This window comes from Silurus aristotelis, assembly GCF_946808225.1.
Source record: "Silurus aristotelis genome assembly, chromosome: 8".
Taxonomy (NCBI): Eukaryota; Metazoa; Chordata; class Actinopteri; order Siluriformes; family Siluridae; genus Silurus; species Silurus aristotelis.
Genome location: NC_139581.1, coordinates 27285331 through 27304276, shown reverse-complemented (window position 1 = coordinate 27304276; position 18946 = coordinate 27285331). Strand labels below are relative to the sequence as shown.

At 38.5% G+C, this 18946-nt stretch overlaps 1 protein-coding gene across 1 annotated transcript; it reads right to left on the bottom strand.

Annotated features, from left to right (window-relative positions):
- Positions 1-1435: 1435 nt before the first annotated feature.
- On the bottom strand, positions 1436-14915 carry LOC310730085 (calcium-activated chloride channel regulator 1-like). The gene is made up of 14 exons (XM_083548854.1): positions 14758-14915; positions 12034-12171; positions 11771-11921; positions 11566-11671; positions 8584-8746; positions 8229-8456; positions 6673-6897; positions 6091-6271; positions 5801-5907; positions 5510-5719; positions 5146-5416; positions 4895-5059; positions 3184-3402; positions 1436-2237 (listed from the first exon to the last, which is right to left on the bottom strand). Exons 1-14 carry the CDS (start codon positions 14896-14898, stop codon positions 1852-1854), a joined length of 2691 nt encoding a protein of 896 aa, XP_083404980.1. The 5' UTR covers positions 14899-14915; the 3' UTR covers positions 1436-1851.
- Between the last annotated feature and the right edge of the window lie 4031 nt (positions 14916-18946).

The window sequence follows — 18946 nt, the reverse complement described above, 5'->3', positions numbered from 1 at the left end:
TTTTGGGGACAAACTGAGAGACGCCCGATTGAGATAGTTTGGACATGTGCAGAGGAAGGACACGGGGTAAATCGGTAGGAGAATGCTGAGGATGGAGCCAACAGGAAGGAGGAATAGAGGAAGGTGGTTGGTTTGAAAGAGGCAGATGGAGAGGACAGAGTAGTATGGAGACAGATGATCTGCTGTAGCGACCCCTAATCGGAGCAGCTGAAAGAAGCAGCAGCTTTTATACAACAGGGTGAGAATATCCAATTAATAAATTTCATTCACATTATGTAGGGAAAAAAGTTCAATAAACTTAAAAAAGACTTTCCAAGATCTTTTTTTCTCTTTCAGATTGTATTTACTTGTTTTATCCTGAAGTTTTTGACTAAATAAATATTTGTGTTTTGTTTAGATGCAACTTTGCAAACCTAAGCTGTGCTTCTGTTCTTCTTAGAGAGTAGAGTGTTAGATTCAAGAGCGGGTCTCGAACCCACATGCAGAGACACTCGAGATGTGCAAGTCCATTGCCATGTTTATTGAAAATGTAAGTCCACCAAGAAGAAAAAAAACAAACTCCAGAATTGAGAACCAAAAATCAGAGTGGGTTTAATTATAATAGTAAAAACTCTCAAAACTTAACAAACAAATACACTCTAACAGGGAAAACAAGAGGCTCAGGAAAGGTGATCAAGATAATAATAAAAGTTTCTCTACACAGAAAGAACACTAGCAGAAAAAACTAACTAGCACAAAAATATACTTGAACAGGTAAAACTTGGGAAGACAGGAGGCTCTGGACACACCAACTCGAAACAAGTGAATAACTGCTAAACAATAAAAGGAAATAAACCAGAGGAAACTTGAGAACAGGGTACACAGAAAAAAACACAACACAAGGAGTTAGAGACTCGGGAAAACACAGCAAATAAGGCAGTCGAAAAGGGTACAACAAAACAACAGTTTTGTTGCAACAGCAAGTGGTGACATCTGGTGGCCAAAGCAAAAAAAACAACCCAAGTTGTCCAGACCCTGATAGTGGAGGCCTTCTCCTTCCAACTCTTTCAAACAAACCCTAATTGTTTAGTCTTTTTCTAATGTAATCTCATGAATGTTCCCATTTAACATGCTAAGTGAAGCCTGTAAAGTCTTAAATGGCTGTGATGTCCACGCCTGTGAAGATGAACAACTCCCTTTAATGTTTTTTTGCACTTGCGAATAAGTTTCCTCACCGTAGAATATTCGACATTAAACTCTAAAAAAAAAAAATGAATTAGACATTTCTAGAATTCTGTTTTCAGTTTTTTATTATGGGGTATTGAGTGTAGATTAATGAGAAAAAAAAATTGAAACAATTGTAATGTCAGAAAAAAATGAAAGGGATTTGAATACTTTCTGAATGCACTGTATATAATGTTTGTGTGTGCGTGTAAGTGTGGGTAGTAAATGATACTTGTAACTTACAGATATGAAAGATATTTTTAGATTTCAGATATTTTTTAAACATTAAAACATGAACACATTGTATCCTGTTTACAACAGTTTTCAGACTAATTGATTTGACAAATTCTCAAAAAACTAACTAATATGCACATTATATGTATATGATCAGTCAGTCAGTATTTACTTTTTTTTATCTGTAGATGTGAATGGTTTAAATTTATATTTATTAGTATTAATTAGAGCTTAACACTACTTATGAACTTAAGTTTATAGCATCTTGAGCTCTAAATATATGAGTGATAATCCAGCTTGGGCACATTTCCTTTGTTGTACTTAAATGCTCACATAGCATAAATCTGGCAGTAAAGCAGGATTTTAATGGCAAAAAAAAAAATCGACTTAAATGTACTCTGCATTTATGGCAATCTATTGTGTTTGTTTTTTTCGTTTCAGTTCCCTTGTTATTACTACAAATATGAAGCATGGCACAATAATGACCAGACAGACTGACACAACAATAGCAGGTAGACCCAGGCCTGGTTTTGATATGGGTGAAAATTTGGGATTTGGGACATACTTTGTTGCTCGAGCAATGTTGGATACCTCAGACTTGGCTAATTGTTTGTCCAATGACTGAATAGCAAAGAAAAGTGTGGTGCCATTTTGAATTGTAATATTAGGCTGGAAAGTGTACTGTTCAGGTGAGCCTGACACTTGAGGCAGAAATGATGAAGTGTTGACCAGATAATTGCTACTGAAGTTGTTTTGAAGCATCTTCAAATCTTCACTCCATCTGATGTCATAGGATTTAGCTGAAAAGAAAAAGCCATGAAAATAGAAGCGATTTTATTTATACTCAGTAAATTCTCTGAGACCACATGTCTAAAGCTAATGAGACCATATCGCTAGGAATTGGCTAGCGGCTAACGCTAGGTACATGAATTCTCTAGCGTTTTATGTACAGCTTCAAGAATTTATCTTAAAATATGAAAATCCTGACAATTCCACATATCGAGAAAGTGAGTAAATGAAGAATAGAAGAAATGAAGAAGTGTTTAATTGATTATTCGGTTTAATCAATGTAATAAAAAGTGTATCGCATCAATTAGATTCATTCTATTATTTTTTTGTATTACATATTATTTTATCAAGTCAAGTCAAGTCAAGTTTATCTGTATAGTGCTTTTCACAACAGACATTGTCTCAAAGCAGCTTTACAGAAAACAACAGTTAAGGTGAATGGTGTGCGTTTGTCCCTGATGAGCAGCTGTGGCGACAGTGGCAAGGAAAAACTCCCTTAGATTATATGAGGAAGAAACCTTGAGAGGAACCAGACTCAAAGGGGAACCCATCCTCATATGGGTGACATCAAGAGTTTGATCATAAATCATTCAACAATCTTTCAATTTTATATATTATTTAACCAAGCAGGCATTTAATTTAAAACTGTTTTAAAATGTAAACCGTTCAAAAGTCGATCACAAATGTTAATAATAAATTAATACAAACTGTGTTAATAATAAACAACAAGAAATTTTATGTTTTGTGTTTCTTTCCCCTGACACTAAAATTTTACATAAAAACTGAGGAACGTACCGAACCTTGAATTTTGTGTACCGTTACACCCCTAGTTGCTATTATTTATCAGTATGAAGTCCAAAGTGCTGTTACTTTCAGTGGAGCAAACCATCATAAAGCAGATACATTTAGGCATTTCTACATGAACAAAATAAATCTAGCTTGGCTCACAAGGCTCACCTGTTCCCTGATCAAAATCCTCTCCAGGGGCTGTCCAGTTGAGAAGCACAGTGTCTTCCTGAAATTCTGCCTGTAGGTCTGTAATCTTGTTTGAAGGGAAGTTTGGAGGCGCATCCCTGTCCACCACAAAACTCTCCCCAGTTACTGTTCTGGTGAAGTTGCCCACATCCACTCGCTGCACATTTACTGGGGGCTTCGGAGGGTTTAATTCCACTTTACCTGAAAAGGATGTAAGTGCTGTATTTGTGCTGTATTTCATAAAAAGTAGACAAATGCAAAAGACATTATCCAGGATATTGTTAAAGAAATATGAACTGAAGATGATAATATTTTCAGTAATGTCAGTAACTTTAGCAAATAACAAAGTCAAACAAACAGAAAGAATGAAAATATAAACCCCTTCACTAAGTTTTTTTAAACAAAATAGACAAACAAATTTCAATTATTAGATTAGAGGCATTACTAGAATTCTGTCAAGTTTTCATTATGGGGTTCTAAATGTAGATTAATGAGAAAAACATTTATTTAAATGATTGTAGTTTTAGGCTGCAACATAACAATATTGAAAGAATTAAGGAAACATTTAGAAACATCTGAATAGTTTCTAAATGCATTAAACATGTACAGTATTGTGCAAAAAGATTTAGGCAGGTGTGAAAAATGCTGTAAAATAAGAATGCTTCAAAAATAAAGTATTAAAACAATTTTTTTACAAAATAATTTTAAACACTTAACAAAATGGAAAGTAAATTAACAGTAGAAAAAAAACACTAAATCAGTATTTGTTGTGACTCCTGCAAAACAACATGAATTCTTTCTACAGTAGGTACACTTGCACATAGTTTTTGAAGGAACTAGGTTGTTCCAGACACCTTGAAGAACTAAATACAAATCTTCTGTGGATGTTTTCTGCCTTCAATCATTATGTGCCTTCATGTAATCCCTGTTCTTCTTTAAGAAGATGGTTCTTGATAATGTTGGCTGTAAGGTTGGGGTTGTTGTCCTGCTATAGAATACATTTGGCACCAATTAGAAGCCCCCTGATCTTTCTTTCGGCTTCTCCCATTAGGGGTCGCCACAGCAGATCATCCGTATTCGTGATCCGCATGTTCAATTTGGCACATGTTTTACACTGGATGCCCTTCCTAACGCAACCCTCCCATTTATCTGGGCTTGGGAGCCGCACTAAGGCCTTGTGCAACCCTAATGGCTGGGTTTGGTTCCCTAGACCACCAGGGAATCAGAAGCCCTCTGATAGTATTGCATAATGGATAAGTATCTGACTGTGTGTCTAGGCATTGAGGGCACCATTAATCCTAACCAAATCTCCATTTGCAGAAATGAAGCCCCAAACTTACAAGGAACCTCCACCATGCTTCACTATTACCTGCAGACACTCGGTATTGTACTGCTAAATTATTTAGCAAAAAAACAACTTGCCTTCTACAGCCAAATATGACAATGTTTGACATTCCAGATCACCTGCTGCCATTTGTCTGCACCCCAGTTCCTATGTTTTAATGCATAGTTAAGTTGCTTAGCTGAGTTGCTTAAGAGGTTTTGGCTTCTAGGCCGCAATTCTTACATGAAGACCACTTCAAAATAGCTGACTTTGTGCAAGTGTAAAGATTGAAAGACAAAAATATTGATTTACTTCACCAGGCTAATAGTGACCCATTCTGATTGCATGATAATAGTATAAAATAGTTACCATCCACAATATATCCAGCTACATAAAGAGCACCACTGTAACTGTCAAGAAAAAACTGCCCTTCTCCATGTTGATTTTCCACTCTCACTTTCAGACTGTATTTTCCACGTTTTAACTTTGTGAAATATCTTGAATAGACGCCATCTTCTTTGAATGCATCAGCTCCTGGAACAGTTATGCCCAACATGACATTTTACCTTTTGATCTGGTGTATAATTCAACAAGTTATTATGTTGTTATTTAACTTTTACCTGCACCATTATCAAGAAGCAGAAGTCTTTCTGAGTGCCCAGTATCTGACTCCAGGTTTGCCCAAACACTGGCACCCAACACAGGATTATAATTCTGACTGACCTCAGCCAACACAACCATTGGTTTGGTGCCATCACTGGTCTGCTGGTTCATTCTGGCTGTAACAGTGACTGGGTGAACATCTTTATGAGCTGCCCGACTCATTACTAATAAACTCATTTGCTGAACAGTGGCTCCTTTATTGAAGAAGCTGTATTTCCATTCACCTGTCTGCAATGCAAAATAGGTATTGAAAGAGATGTGCATTTGTTTCTTTATCATTTATTTGTGGTGAAAATCACAGTATGAGAATGTTTGGTTTACCTCTGCTGTTCCTGGAACGGTTAAAGTGATTGTGTAAGCAATGTCAGTTGTGTTTGTTTGCTTGTAAACCAAACCACTTGGTGACACGATATTCACAGTGGGTGCACTCATTCCATAAATTATTGTAAAGGTGGTGCGGTTTCCCACAGTTCGGTCAATGGGAACTGTTCCATTGAACCAGTCCGTAACACTCTTTCCAGTGCTTTCAAGCTGTTTGGAAAGCAATGCAAATATTATGAGAAAACCGATATTGTGATATTGATATTCTCACCTACAACAGGTATACCTAACCTGTATTGGCTGTGTGAAGGAATTTCCATCAAACATTGTCAATGAGGAAAAGGCATCCACAAGTTGGGTGGAAAGTATAGACACTTCGGCAACTATAAACTTGCCATCTACGTAAACGAGCATCAAAAATCATATGTTATAGAATGTATTGCAGCTATAGTGGTACAGTATTCATACATTTAGTTTGGTCAGTGCTTTGCACTGGAAATGAAACTGGGAATGTAAATTGTGGAAGGCCAAAGCAAACCAAGTAATATGTCATCTATAATATTACACTTGTAAAATCCTACCTGTTTGATCTGCCATGGTTCTTAGTACATTGTCTGCGTTTGGACCAAATGCTATAGTGTTCATTACTGCACCACTTTGAATAGCTTCCGGCAAACAGTCCTGAACATTATCACTCGCTTCCCCATCTGTCAATAAAATTATTTCATCTCCAATTGTTTTTCCATCATCTGTTTGAAGAACCTGAAATAAAAAAGAAATCATTATCACCCACCACAGACAAACTTCTATACCAATGTAAATTAAATTTTTTAATTAATTGACAGCAGATTTTAATCAAGAGCAATGGTATCTCGGTGGTTCAAGCACTGGACTATCAATCAAATGGCTGTTAGTTTGGCATCTGCCAAGTGGCATATGTTTAAATTATAAATGTCAAACTTATATAATGTCAAATAGTCAAACTTAATCTGTGCCATGTATAGGATGCAATGGAGAGGGTTAGATTAGTAATTAAGACATTGGACTTTGGATCTGAATGTCATGAGTTTAAATCCCAGCCACCTCAAGCAACCACCTGAGCAATGGTCTTGTCAGCGTCTGTCAAATGGTGTAAATGTTTAAAAAGGAATTTTCTGTCTTACCTCAAAGCCTTTTCTGAGTCCTTTACAAATATATGTCCCTCCACTTGCAATCGTGGGCAACTTCCTTATTAGATTGTCTCTTGAGGCTTGTCCATCTATTATTGTCAGTGGGCTTAGAATTTGAGCTTCAGAACTAAAAGTCACAATACCCGCAAATTGTTGTTCTTCTATAATCTGGTTTAAAAAAACGGTAGCTGCTTGCCTTTGTAGTGTTATTCTTGGCCCCTTCAAAAATGAAAAAGATTTAAATATTACCCATTTATTTAAAAAAACAAGCATACAGAAACGTCTTGTTGCTTTGAATGAAACATACATTAAAAGTTAATTTAGTTGTAACTAAAAAATGTACAATATTTTCTTAAAGTCTGCTTTAATTGTATAGTAAAAGCATTGATCTTATATTAACATATCCTTTATTCTCTATGCATATTTGACAATTACAGCTACTACTACTGTTGATACAAACTAATGTATTTATAAGTAACTAATGTAAAGTACCAACTGAAAATAAACTGGTAATCAGTAGAAGATGTAATAATCATTTTAAAAGCTAAGTGGGGTAGTGAGCTTAGTGCTTTATGAATTCACAACACCTGTAATGATGAGCAAACCAACAGAACATAATTTAATGTATTTAGTTAATAGCCGATATAAAATACTAGCCTGATGGACAATGGGTTTGTGTGTATTTGTATGTTTCTGACATCAGCAGCCCTTTTTTTGTACTAGGGGGCTATTTTTATGTGATGTAAAATACACTCATGTGATATTGTGATTTGTGGTGAGAGTAGGGAGCAGGTTGAGACAAGCCTGGAGTGGTGGAGGTACACCCTGGAGAGAAGGGGAATGAAAGTCAGTAGGAGTAAGACAGAGTCTTACTCCTATTGTGTGTGAATTAGAGGGAGGGCAGTAGAGTGGTGTGGTAGCAGGGAGAAGAGGTGGTGAAGGTGGTTGAGTCAGCTGGGGTCAACAGTGCAAAGTAATGGAGAGTGTAATAGATAAGTGAATAAAAGAGTGCAGGCAGGGTGGAGTGGGTGGAGAAGAGTGATAGAAGCAGTGATTTGTGATAGAAGAGTATCTGCGAGAGTGAAAGGGAAAGTTTATAGGACTGTGGTGAGACCTGTGATGTTGTATGGTTTAGAGACAGTGGCATTGAGTAAAAGACAGTAGGTGGAGCTGGAGGTAGCAGAGCTGAAGATGTTAAGGTTTTCTTTGGGATTGACGATGATAGACAGGATTAGAAATAAGTTTATTAGAGGGACAGCGCATGTAGGAAGTTTTGGAGACAAGGTGGGGGAGGTGTGATTGAAATGGTTAGACATGTTCAGAGGAGGGACATGGGGTATATCTGTAGGAAAATGCTGAGGATGGAGCCACCAGGAAGGAGGAAAAGAGGAAGGCCAAGGAGGAGGTTTATGGATGTGGTGAAGGAAGACATGCAGGTAGTTGGGTTGAAAGAGGCATATGTAGTGGACAGGTGGGTATAGAGAAGGAAGATCCGCTGTGGCGGCCCCTAATGGTAGAAGCCAAAAGAAGAAAAAGAAAAAGTAACATACACCCATGCTTCCTGAGACATCAAGGACAAGACAGACGACTCGAGGTCCCCTTTGTATGACTTTAAATGTTGGAGGTGGTGGAACAGCTGAAAGAGGCTTTAAAATGCGAAGGGCATCTTTGTCTACTGAGTCCTGAAAGATTACTGTACGTGTTGCTTTTGAACATTTTTCATTCTGTTCATTGGGGGCCTCATTGTTGTGGTCCTCTTCTTGACAAAATGCTCTTACCTAAAAAAATTACACTGTTACAAAGGCATCAAGCAAAAAAAATAAGAGAAGACCTGCCTTTCTGTTCTCAGAAAAATAACTGCCAGTTATCTACTTGTGTTGGTCACATGCAAATTAATACACTCACAGAATCTATGCTTGGCATGTACATTATTGAGGCATTGGCACTTTGCATGGCGTCTGGAAGGAATTCACAGTTGGATGCGGGTAGGCCATCTGAATCAAACTCACAAGGTCGAGGTCTTTGATTAACAATTTCATACCACTGGCCAGAAATCTTATCAGTACACCTGAAAAGAAAAAAGACAAATTACTGGGATCTTTTGGGATAATATTATATACAGCGGGGAAACTAAGTATTTGACACATCAACATTTTTATCAGTAAGGGGATTTCTAAGTGGGCGATTTACACAAAATTTCCACCAGTTGTAGCCATTGGCCAAATATTGAATTCATACAAAGAAATCAGAACATTTAAGTATACAAGTTGAGTCATAATAAATAAAGTGAAATGACACAGGGAATAAGTATTGAACACATGAAGATAACAAGGTGCAAAATGGCATAGAAAGTCAGGAGATCACCTGAAATCTGTCAGTATTCATAGAAAAGCCCTGCACCCTATCAGTACTAATTGATATCAGCTGCTTTAGTCCTAATTGATGGCCTATAAAGGCTTCTCATTACCCAGGAGGCACACAGGAAAGACTTCATAATGGGTAAAAGCAAAGAACTCTCTCAAGATCTTTGCAATCTTATCATTGAAAAGCATTTGGATGAGAATGGCGTAGCGTCTGACACAGGTCATTTAGATTTCATGTCCCAGGTGGTCCTTTTAACCTATGACATCTACATCTCAATCAAAAGGTGAAACTTTTATTGGGGGTGGTGTATCCCACAGTGTCACACTCCCTCTCCAAAGACACGAAACAGGACCAAACCCTGAACTCTTGTTTAGTTTCCAGGGACCCATAAAACAATAAACTCATAAAACTCATAAAACAATCCAAAATTTGAAACTAGATCCAGTGATGCTTGTGACAAACTCACACAACCGGCTCCAGAACGTTTGGATTTTACCACAAGACAGATAACCCCCTTTGCAGATATTCTGTTTGACCCTTACCCACACCCACACCCACACGCACACGCACACGCACACACACACACACACACACACACACACACACACACACACACACACACAGGGAACATAACTTTTCCTAATAAAACAAAATAAATAAGATGCTCCACATCCCACGACATTAACCTATACCTTGTATGTATCTCCTCCCCATTTATAGTGGTACTCTAAAAGTCTTATTCTTGTAACCCTGTTTTAATGTTGTCACTTCTTTTTGATTTCAAAGTTGATTTAACATTATCTTCACTTTATTCTTTCTTTCCTAACAAGGGTGCATTGTATACATCAGAATACAATATTGTATCAACATCAGTTATACTTTAATTACTGATCTCTGTATGTTAATTTACCCCTGTTCTAATGCTGTAATTTCTCTTAATGTTTAGTATCCAAATGACCACAAAATTATCTGTTTCTTATTTTTCAAACAATGGTGCATTTTATTCGCTCATGAAATGTACCATACTGTCTTGATACACTTTGAATAAAACTTTAAGTTCTCCAAAGCGAATATAACCTGGAAACCATGCCCACAAACACATGAACAAAGGGAGTTTTTCCCTTCGAAATTTTAGGCCGTAGCATTGGCCATTCCCCTAAAGATGGGTGGGGTTCAGGACCTTTAAAACATCTTGAATCCAACTAATCAATGTTTAGTCAGTGTTCAGTCAAGAAAGCAACTCTCTCACTCGGGTCAACTGGAAAGGCTCGGACCCCCTGGGGCCCGAAGGCCCGGGGGCCCGATGGCCCGGAAAATCGGACGCTTCGACCAGCCCAGCAGCGACTCTTCAGAACGAAATCTAAAATCTTTTTTGAGATCTTCCAGCAAGCATTATCTTCAAGAACACCAACTGCTCTGATCTTCAGGAGAAGCTGGAAGAACATCTGACTCCATCCTAACCGACTCGACCAAGTTTCTGTTGTCTACCTTATCCGGACCCTTGTGCAACAAGCAAATGCAAGTAACTAGTTTACCAACTAATTTAGATGCGTGTTAAGTTTGAACCCCTTAATATTAAGGCAAATTTAAATTTCCGTGACGATTTCTCAGAAGACTCCATTGCTTAACAAAAAGCATGTTGAGGCTCATTTAAAGTTTGCGAAAGAGCATTTGGAGAAGCCTGTGTATTATTGGCAGACTATAGTACGGTCATATGAAGGCAAAATGTAACTTTTTGGCAGTCATTCTACACATCATGTCTGGAGAAGAAATGGCACTGCCCACCACCTAAGGAACACCATACCAACAGTTAAGTTTGGGGGTGGAAGCATCATGGTTTAGGGCTGCTTTTCAGCAAGGGGTACTGGCAGACTTCAAATTATTGAAGGCAGGATGAATGGAGAAATGTACCGGGACAATCTGGATAAAAATCTGCTGTCATCTACCAGAAAGCTGAATATGAAAAGAGGGTGGATATTTTAGCAAGACAATGATCCCAAACACAAGGCTAAGGAAACAATGAAGTGGTTTCAAAGAAAGAAAATCAAGTTGCTTGAATGGCCCAGTCAATCACCTGACCTAAATCCCATAGAAAATCTATGAAGAAAACTTAAGATCAAAGTTCATAAAAGAGGCCAAAGGATCCTTCAAGATTTAAAGACCATTCGTGTGGAAGAATGGTCCAGAATCACTCCTGAGCAATGCAGACGACTGGTCTCACCAACAAAGGCTTTTCTACAAAGTATTAAATAAAGTGTGTTCAATACTTATTCCCTGTATCATTTTACTTTATTTATTATGACTTAACTTGTATACTTAAACGTTCTAATTTCTTTGTATGAATTCAATATTTGGCTTGATGGCTACATCTGATGGAAATTTTGTGTCAATAGCCCACTTAGAAATCGCCTTACTGATAAAAATGCTGATGTGTCAAATACTTATTTTTCCCGCTGTATATATATTCATGGTTTATTTAAGTTCAGCAATTTATGGTCATTCATGTAAAGGTAATTGTTGAACCTTGTTGGTAGAATCTGGCCAGCAGACACATAAAAGGGCTTTTTCTTATTATATTCATGAAATACCCCCCATCTGAGTTGAGCCCATTCATGTACAAAAACCCTTCCTGAAAGTAAATCATATATACATATATAATGTATCATGCTACAAAGGAAATTATGTGTAAATTAATGCTTAAATCTAAGCCATACAAGTTCTGTTTTACCTCTAGGTCCATATCCTTTTAGAAGATTGTTGTTTAACAAGAAGTTTGGGGTGAAATGTATGTATTCAGCCTCATTTCCACAACCTTTTGTTTGGTGAGTGTATGGATCATCACCAAATGCAGGATGTGGGTTGTCAATTCTTATTCTACCCTAAAATAAAATATTTGCAGATTTTAACATAAATTAGTACAGCAATGATCAAATTGCTAATATATTATAAATACATTATAAATATGAGTAATTCAAGCCATTTCTGTTTTACCTTATTAAAGGTTTCTGTTTTTGCTTTTTCATACTTTCCCTTTGTCCAGTTTGGTGGTACAAGTATTTTCACCTCCTTGATGAACACCTTGTTGTCTAAAGCTTGAAACAGATATTCTGATCCATGAGTAATCATTCCCTGCAAAAAAATACAATTAAATAGTAATAAAAGTAAATCAATATATTTTGACATTTTTATAAAGTTCTATTTACTTTTATTTGTTCTGTAAAAAACTGTCTTAGACCTGCTGTTTTTTTCTTTATATATGTTGCCTCTGAGTGAAAATATTCCTAAACATGGTGTTATCTTCCGTTTCTATGCTGACGATACACAATTGTATGTTTCAGCAAAGCTGGATTTTAATAAGACAGATGTATGTTCATTAGGACCACATGCAGCTAAAAGTATACTTTCTGATATGTAGCATCTCTGGATGGTCTTTCTGTCTCAACATGTACAGCATTAAAAACCTTGGTGTAATTATTATCTCTAGTGTTACCTTTGAGGCTTATGTGGATACAATTAGCAGAATAGCCTCCTTTCATCTTAGAAATATTGCTAAAATAAAAAATATGATGTCATTAAATGATGCAAAAAAAATGGTTCAGGATGTTTTGGTAATTGTATAAGTAAGCTTTAGTTAGTCCAGCATGCAGTAGCAAGGGTCCTTACCAGAACCAGTACCTGAGCTGTTTGTGCAAGACAGCATTAGCCAGACTTCCACATAAATAAAATAAATTAAGTATATTACAAAGTATAACATACTTTTGGTTTAAATGTCCATTTTTAAATCACAATAGTTCTTGAAGATATTCCTATCAAAATATATATTTAACATTTAAAGATATTTGAATGTTTTTATTTAATTTAATTCACTACTGCAGTGTTTTGTACATTCATTGATCATAAAAGCTTTATCTGAATTTTTATTTATCTGTTGTTTTTTTCATTATTTATTAATAATTACTTATTAGAAATTGCAGTTTGTACAAAAGGTACACAAATGTTCACTTTTTTTAAAGTGTGCAATTCTAATAAAATTGTTCTTCTTCTTCTTCTTCTTTTCGGCTGCTCCCATTAGGGGTCGCCACAGCGGATCATCCGTCTCCATACCACCCTGTCCTCTACATCTGCCTCTTTCAAACCAACTACCTGCATGTCTTCCCTCACCACATCCATAAACCTCCTTCTTGTCCTTCCTCTTTTCCTCCCTGGTGGCTCCATCCTTAGCATACTTCTACCAATATAACTCATGTCCCTCCTCTGCACATGTCCAAACCATCTCAATCTCGCCTCCCTCACCTTGTCACCAAAACATCCTACATGCGCTGTCCCTTTAATAAACTCATTTCTAATTTTGTCCATCGTCGTCACTCCCAACGAAAACTTTAACATCTTCAGCTCTGCTACCTCCAGCTCCACCTCCTGTCTTTTACTCAATGCCACTGTCTCTAAACCATACAACATTGCAGGTCTCACCACAGTCCCATAAACTTTCCCTTTCACTCTTGCAGATACTCTTCTATCACAAATCACTCCTGTCACTCTTCTCCACCCACTCCACCCTGCCTGCACTCTTTTCTTTACTCCTCTAACACACTCTTCATTACTTTCTAATAAAATTGTTAACTAGTATTATTATATTAACAGTTGCTCCATAAAGTATTTATTCTCTAATTCGTATATCAGAATGGGTTGTTTTCTGTTCCTTCTTTAGTAAAGTCCTCAGAATTATAATTTTTTCATATACATATAGAAACCTCTTTAATTGATAAGCAAAGTTGAACATTTATCCAACTTTTTAAAGTAATCAGAAAAATTGGAACATGTGAATGACAAAGCCTTCTTGTTGCTCAGGTTTGTCTTGTTAGAATCATTGTTAAAATGATTAATAGCTATAATTTTCAACTTAGTTTGAGTCCTGTTGTTAAAACAAATAAACCTACATGAAAACACAAAGAGCTGTCTACCACCAGATGCAAATTATTAACTTGAATAAGAATCTAAGTAATAGGAACGCCACAATGTGGAGAAAGGATTTAATTATGAACCAACATTTGTGAGCTTATGGGTCAAAGCAGGGTTCATAGATCTTCTAAAAATGTCTTACTAAACTTTTTAATGAGAAAACATACTGAATCCAAAGTAACTGGGAAAACATTTATTATGTAGCTTCACAATGACCAAAGACGCTTCAAACATATCAGAGAAGTGGAAGGTTTTAAAGAGGTGAAGGTTTGGTTTGCTGGCCTGATGCAATTATAAGCATAGTCTAAGCAGCTGAATTAAGTTAACACTTCTATATGAAAACATTTTTTTTCCTTTTTTTCTTGTTAATTTTATTCATCTTTTGCTCTCTAAATTCTTAAAATAACATTTTATGTAGATTCTAATCATTACAGAGAAGCTTGTACGTCTCATTGCGCTTTGTAAATTTAGATTTTAGAATGATATCTTTCTCAGTTTAAGTTTTATCCATCTACTTCTGGCTAAAAGAGACCGGTAGATCAACTCAAGTTATGCATTTTTTTAGCCTGCAAGGCTTTTTCTATTTCACCCACATATTTCTCTGGCTATTGCCCATCTTGCAAATTTGCAAAGATGGCCTCATTAACAACCTCCATTCCAATGTGTTACGCAGTTACTAAATATTCATGTAATCCCAACAAAAAAAAGTATGTCACATTAACAATTAAACAAACCAATAAATAAATAAATATATACCTTGGTTTGATTTATAATGTCTTCATTCTCTGGCACAGCTGGGTTGATGACTATAAGAATATCGGTGTACCCATTTCCATCCAGTCTGATAGATGTAAAAGGTCTCAGTAAACTGACAAAAAGCAACACAACAACAAACATCTTTACCGTTATTGCGGAACCGTGAAAAATGATTTGAGAGTGTGATATTTATATTGTAAGATGCATCACCTTGACCACACGGAAGTCCGTCAGCGGTGTTTCTTTTAATTTCAATAAAATATTTCCCTATGTTACCTAGCAGGAATTAGAGAATGCAGAAATCACTTTGAATGCTTCTGCTTTTTTGTTTAATGCTTTTCATTGTAATAATTTGTAAAGATAGCAAAGTTATCAAGAAATCATCTTAGCAAAATAAATATCTGCATAACTTCCTGATTTTTAGATACTGGTACTGTGCTTCCTCCACTGTCCTCTTATCTGTATCGCCACAGTATTTGAATTTAACAACTGTCAGATGCTGGTATACTCAGACACAGGAATCCATAATTAACCTTTAAACCAAGCAAACAAACAAATAAATATGTCTTATTTAAAAGAAACATTAGCAGAATTAAATGTAAGTTGAATTTGAGAATTTGAAGTTTGTTAGAACTAGAAACTTTGTTAAAGAAAGAAGTCTGCAAACAGTAATTTCAAAAGATTTTACTTTAATGTACAGAAGTTTTATCAACGTAAACTTGTAGACTTGTTTTTATTTAATAGTTTCTTACAAGCTTTTGGTTCTTGCAATATTTTGCTTGAATTCTAGCTCTTTCTTTGAGATGGAACTGGTGTTATTAAAGATTGTGTGCCTCAACCTAGACATTATTTTTCAGTTGTTTATTTTATGTTCACTTCAATAAGTTACCTAAACTTTGAAGTTTTGCTTTAATATTTCTACAAAGTTGTAGATATTCCCACTCACCATGCTTTACAGTATGGATGGTTTTCTTTAGATTAAAAGCCTAGATGATTTTTAGCGATGTCATCACATGTAAAATCCGGCCAAATCCGGCCAATTCTTCTCTGTACATATCTCAGATTTTGCACCACGACACTTTAAACTCTGGACTCGCACAGCACAATGCACTTTATATTTTATACCGCACAAGGACACTTTACACCACACCATTCCGCACACGGCCACTTATGAACATTATACACCACACCATACCGCACACGGACACTTAATGGACACTTTACACCACATCATACCCCACACGGACACTTTATGGACAATCTAAACCACCTCAAATTGTCTATTGTTTACTGTTTCACTGTGTACTGCCATAAGCATTTTTTGTATATACATCCTTTTCTTTTATATATATATATATATATATATATATATATATATATATATATATATATATATATATATATACATATATATATATATATATATATATATATATATATATATATATATATATATATATATATATATATATATATATATATTATTTTATATAGTTTTTATACTTTATTTATCAGTCTTCTTTTTCTTTGTATTATTTTTCTCCCCATCTTATTCCCTCATGCCGGCATAAGCATTTCACTGCATGTCATACCCTGTATGTATGTGTATGTGACAAATAAAATTTGATTTGATTTGATACGGCCCGTTCTTTCTCCCAGCAAAATTTGCTGTACATAGTTGAGTTTAAGGAGTGTGGCTATGGGGAGATGCCCAGGGTCGAGGAGACGCTAGCTGGCGATCTCTCCCCAAGTGTTGCATCGCTGAAGGCTCCGGTATTGCCTACTAGGCCGCTGAAAGCCACTTTGGCCTTAGTGGGTAAGGCTTATGCGGCAGTAGGCCAGGCAGCGGGCTGCCTCCACACTATGAGTGCAGGTGGATGAGGGTTTGTGGATATTAAGGAGTTGCATCGCGTGGCTGAATTAACCCTTAGGGCCACCAAGGACACGGCGTGGGCTGTGGGTCGGTCGATGGCAGCCTTAGTGACCACATAGAGGCATTTGTGGCTCACCTTATCAGAGATCTCCGACAGGGACAGGGCTTTTCTGCTGAATGCCTTGACAGATGCTTCTGTTTTTTTTGGCAACGTGGTTGACACGGTCGTTGCGAAACAGTCGGCTGCGTTTATGTGGTTCCTCTCTCGCTGCTCTCTTGGGGCTGCTCGGCGGACCAGCCCCAGCCCGGCAAGACCGGGCAGCGCGAGGCCCGATTGAAAGTCTTCTCCTCTAACAAATGGGTGGTGGTGAAGTGGCCTTGACTATCAGAGCGCCCCGCTTGGAGGGGGACGGCCCATCCCTCATCACCACCAGGAGGCCAGGTCCGCCACAGGATGTTTCTTGGAGCGCAGCCTTCCTCCGGCGGGTGCTTCCTCCTAAATTCGCCCGAGAGACCGCTGCAGGTGAAGGGGACCCCCAGCCGTTCTGAGAGGGTAGATAACCAGTTAAGAAAGGTTGGTTCCCCAATTGGTCTCTCTCTGCCCGAGAGACCGCTGCAGGTGAAGGGGACCCCCAGCCGTACTGAGAGGGTCCTTAACCAGTTAAGAAAGGTTGGTTCCCCAATCAGGTGTTTAGGTTCAGAAGGCCAGGTTGTTAGCCCTGCCACAGGATGTGCTTTGGGGCGCATCCTCCCTCCAGTGGCTGTCTCCCTCTGTTCGCACCTGAGAGGTCGCTGTGGATGGGGGAGACCCCCCACCTCTCCCTGGAGGTTCCGACGGCTACAGAGCACTGCTCCAGCCGCTCTGAGAAGGTCTGGAGCCAGCCCTGGAGGATTGGTTTCCCGAACGGATGCCTTGGCACCAGAGGCCATGCTGTTAGCCCTGCCACAGGATGTGCTTTGGGGCGCAGCCTTTCTCCAGCGGATGTCTCCCTCCATTCCCGCCCAAGTAAACGCTGTGGATGGAGGAGACCCGCCACCTCTCCAGAGGTTCCAACGGCTGCAGGGCACTGTTTAAATGAGAGGTGGGCTACTCGATTCAGTTCGGGTCCCCTTCTCTCCCGTTCAAGGCTCTGGTCCTGGAACAGGAAGTGCGCACTCTCCTAACGAAAGGGGCTATTGAGAGTCAGGTTACTATAGCCAGTACTTATATCGAGGCCGATCTTAGATCTATGCTCCTTTAGTCGCTCACTCATGAGGCTCAGGTTCAGGATGCTTACCCTTATAAGCAGGTTGTATCACAAATCAAGTCAGAGGACTGGTCACGATAGATCTAAGGGACGCCTATTTCCACATAGCTGTCCTTCCACCAATATCGGGTCCTTTCCTTTGGCCTAGCATGAATGCGGCTCTAGCCCCGCTACGGTTTCAGGGCATATGCATTCTGAACTATAACGATGACTGGTTGGTATTAGCTCGACCAGAGCTTCAGGCAGTCCGGCATCTTGATGTATTTCTCGCCTGCATGGAGTAGCTGGGGTTAAGACTGAATGCACGGAAGAGTGTGCTTCCTCCATTGCAGAGAACCACCTTCTTCGGCATGGTATAGGACTTGACCGTGCTGCGGGCAGTATTGTCTCCTGCCTGGATTGCAGCCATTCTCACAGCAGTGTTCCAGAGGCTGTTAAGTCTCATGGTGGTGGCGTCTAATGTGATTCCGCTTGGCCTCCTCTATATAACGCCCCTCCAGTGGTGGCTCAGAGACAGAGGGTTCTCCCAAGGGGCCAGCCCACTCTGTACTATCAAGGTTTCGAGGCGAGCTCTTCGAACCTTGCATATATGGAGGGAACATTCATTCCTGTCTCAAGGCCCCGTACTGGGAGACAGACGCATCCCTCACGGGGTGGGGAGTGGTCATGAGTGGCTTTTGGCACTTGAACACTTCCTCCGAGACCTGAGAGGTCACCAAGTGCTGGTCCATGTGGACAACACGCCGGTGGTCTCGTACATTAACCACCAGGGGGGTCTCTGATCCCACCCCCTGAACAGGCTGGCATGCCTGATCCTCCTGTGGTCCAAAGGGAAACTCCTCTCACTGAATGTTTTAGTGCTGAATGGCCCGGTTTCGGTCCAAGCAGACTCTTTAGTGTGGCGTTTATCTTGTTTCTGAGGCACAAACTACTCAGCCATGAAGTAGGCTTAGAAACTTTGCTTATCACACCCCTTTTGTCCAGTTCGTTTAGTGTCTCACGGAGTCTATCATAGACTGGATATTAGATCTTTCTGCAACTATGTATGACAGGAGGAAGATTAGGGTCA

Coding starts and splice junctions, on each gene's coding strand:
- LOC310730085 (XM_083548854.1), bottom strand. CDS start 14,898: ATGTTTGTTGTTGTGTTGCTTTTTGTCAGTTTACTGAGACCTTTTACA. Junction 5,417..5,509: donor CCGTTCCAGGAACAGCAGAG/GTAAACCAAACA, acceptor TTTGCATTGCAG/ACAGGTGAATGGAAATACAG. Junction 3,403..4,894: donor AGCTGGATATATTGTGGATG/GTAACTATTTTA, acceptor CATCCTTTTCAG/GTAAAGTGGAATTAAACCCT.